The 2,149-nt window shown below is 26.4% G+C and overlaps 1 protein-coding gene across 1 annotated transcript; it reads right to left on the bottom strand.

Annotated features, from left to right (window-relative positions):
- Positions 1 to 257: 257 nt before the first annotated feature.
- On the bottom strand, positions 258 to 1,040 carry LOC136083343 (deoxyuridine 5'-triphosphate nucleotidohydrolase-like). Its single transcript, XM_065802738.1, has 2 exons — positions 654 to 1,040; positions 258 to 425 (listed from the first exon to the last, which is right to left on the bottom strand). The coding sequence occupies exons 1-2, from the start codon at positions 1,038 to 1,040 to the stop codon at positions 258 to 260; spliced, it is 555 nt and encodes a 184-aa protein (XP_065658810.1).
- Positions 1,041 to 2,149: the final 1,109 nt, after the last annotated feature.

Below are 2,149 nucleotides of genomic sequence, written 5' to 3'. Positions count from 1 at the left end.
CAATGTGACTTTGTGATTTAAAAAAGGCCATTTTAAAATAGCGTCATAAGGTGTAGATCTCGATATGATATACAAACCTATTTCTTCTTTATTATGATGATCACATTTTATATTAAGCGATAATTTCATTAAAAATTGGTAATTTTTAAAATAAAATGGTACACTGTAATAATCTTTGCTCTCGTTTTTAAATTGTTTATAAAAATTTTCAAAAATCCATATCTTGTTACCGTAACCATCATTGTTGTGCATTTCTTCTAATATGGACAAACGAAATCATTTATTTTATTACAAAATTCATTCATTAAAAAATTTGGATTGTTAGTAAAAATGGTAAAAGCAGGTAATACATTTTCTTTTTGTGTATTTTCTTTTACGTAAACACCATCAAATTCAATTCTATCTGCCATAATTTTTTTACTAATCTAAAAAAAATTACAAAAAAATATTTACAATGCATGTTTAAATTTGTTCCACATATTCTACATCTCACGTAGAAAATGAAGAATCAAACTTAATCATTTTTTATAAAAAAATTATACAAAAAATTATTTTCCAGTAGAACCAAAACCGCCTTTTCTTTCAACGTTTTTAATCATTGACATTGTTACTTGACGACAAGCACAACCATCAAATTCTATTACTTATTTTACAGCTTTAAACATTTTTACAAATCCTATTTGAGCAACAGCATCTCCAGATTTAATAATATGTTCTTCTTTTGAATGATTCATTAGTATCACTTTAATTTCACCTCTATAATCAGGATCTATTATTCCTGGAGCGTTCAACACAACAACACCATATTTAAAAGCTAAGCCTGATTTTGAAAATATGCAACCTACTAAATCTGAATCTATTGTATCGATATATACTCCAGTACGTACTAAAACACGTTGATTAGGTTGAAGTGTATATTCAAGTTTACTTCTCAGATCAAAACAAGCACTATTTTTTGTTTCATAAAAAGACCATTCTATAGTATCATTTATTTGAATCTCTTTTACTTCATCAGAAGACCATTGCTTGCATTTATCCATCTTTTTTTACACTAGTGCTTACTTTGACAGAAGATGTTTGAATAAGATTTTTTTCCCCTTTTTATATAAAAATGGAGTCATGACAACTTAATCTATTTCATTAAAATAGAATTAAAGTAACAAAGTTCAAAGTACAGAGTTCATAGTTTTTATCACACCACACTTTAAACTTTGAACTTTTATGACATTTTTTACATTCTTTACATTCTTTTTTTAATCTCTCTTTTCAACTCAAACAGTATAAAAGGAGGTCATTTTAATTTAAAAATTTATTCAAAACACAACTAAACAAAAAAATGTCAGAGTTTGAAATTGTTTATTGCAACGATAACGCCTATGTTAAATTTGCAGATTTAGCTGCAGCTACTTTGTGGCTTATCGATTTTAAAGAAGAAAAAAATATAAAAGATAAACAATATTCAACTGTTCCTCTTAAACCGTTGGCTCAATTTATCTATAATAAAAAAGAATTAATCTACAAACCAAAAAATGAAGGCTGTGAAATTTTATTACCATGGAAATACAGAGATATGTGTGATCTCAACAAAACAAATTATTTATTCAGATGTGAATTGAAATTATCAAAAGACGACAACAATTTTAAATTGCCCAAAGGCGAAGTTACTAATAATGTAGTTTTTAAATTTAATCACAACAAAATGACCAAAAAAGTATTGGAAAGTTTAATGGATAATATGCAAGCAGCTCAAAACAGAGCTTATGTGTCAGTGGCTTACCCTAAAACTCACGTATTAAAAACAGCTGATTTTAACAATTATTCGATACAATTAGGAAAAGAAGACGATCAAATTTATATTACAGAATATGAAAGATTAATGGCTATAGAACCTTCTTATCACAACACAATAAATAAAAATGGTGTTCCTAGAAATTTAAATCAAAATTTGAAAAAAGTTTGCGCTGAGTTGGCTGAAAAAGAAACAAACGAAACGCCTGCAAAAAAAGTAAAAGTCGAAACTGAAGTACCAGAAGAAGATGAAGAATAATTATTTTTTTTGTAATTTTTTATTTGAATTAAAAAAACCTGTTTTATTATTAAAAAACTTGTTTTTCTTATTCTTTTTCCTTTATAAAAGGTTGAAAAAATA

This window comes from Hydra vulgaris, chromosome 08 (genome assembly GCF_038396675.1).
Source record: "Hydra vulgaris chromosome 08, alternate assembly HydraT2T_AEP".
In the NCBI taxonomy this organism is placed as follows: Eukaryota; Metazoa; Cnidaria; class Hydrozoa; order Anthoathecata; family Hydridae; genus Hydra; species Hydra vulgaris.
This window is presented reverse-complemented; position numbering and strand designations above follow the sequence as displayed.

Bases quoted from the DNA above. Each gene is read 5' to 3' on its own strand.
- LOC136083343 (XM_065802738.1), bottom strand. From the start codon at position 1,040: ATGGATAAATGCAAGCAATGGTCTTCTGATGAAGTAAAAGAGATTCAA. The intron at 426-653 runs GTAAAATAAGTA...AATTTTTTTTAG, and splicing joins TTGTAAAAATGTTTAAAGCT to ATTAGTAAAAAAATTATGGC.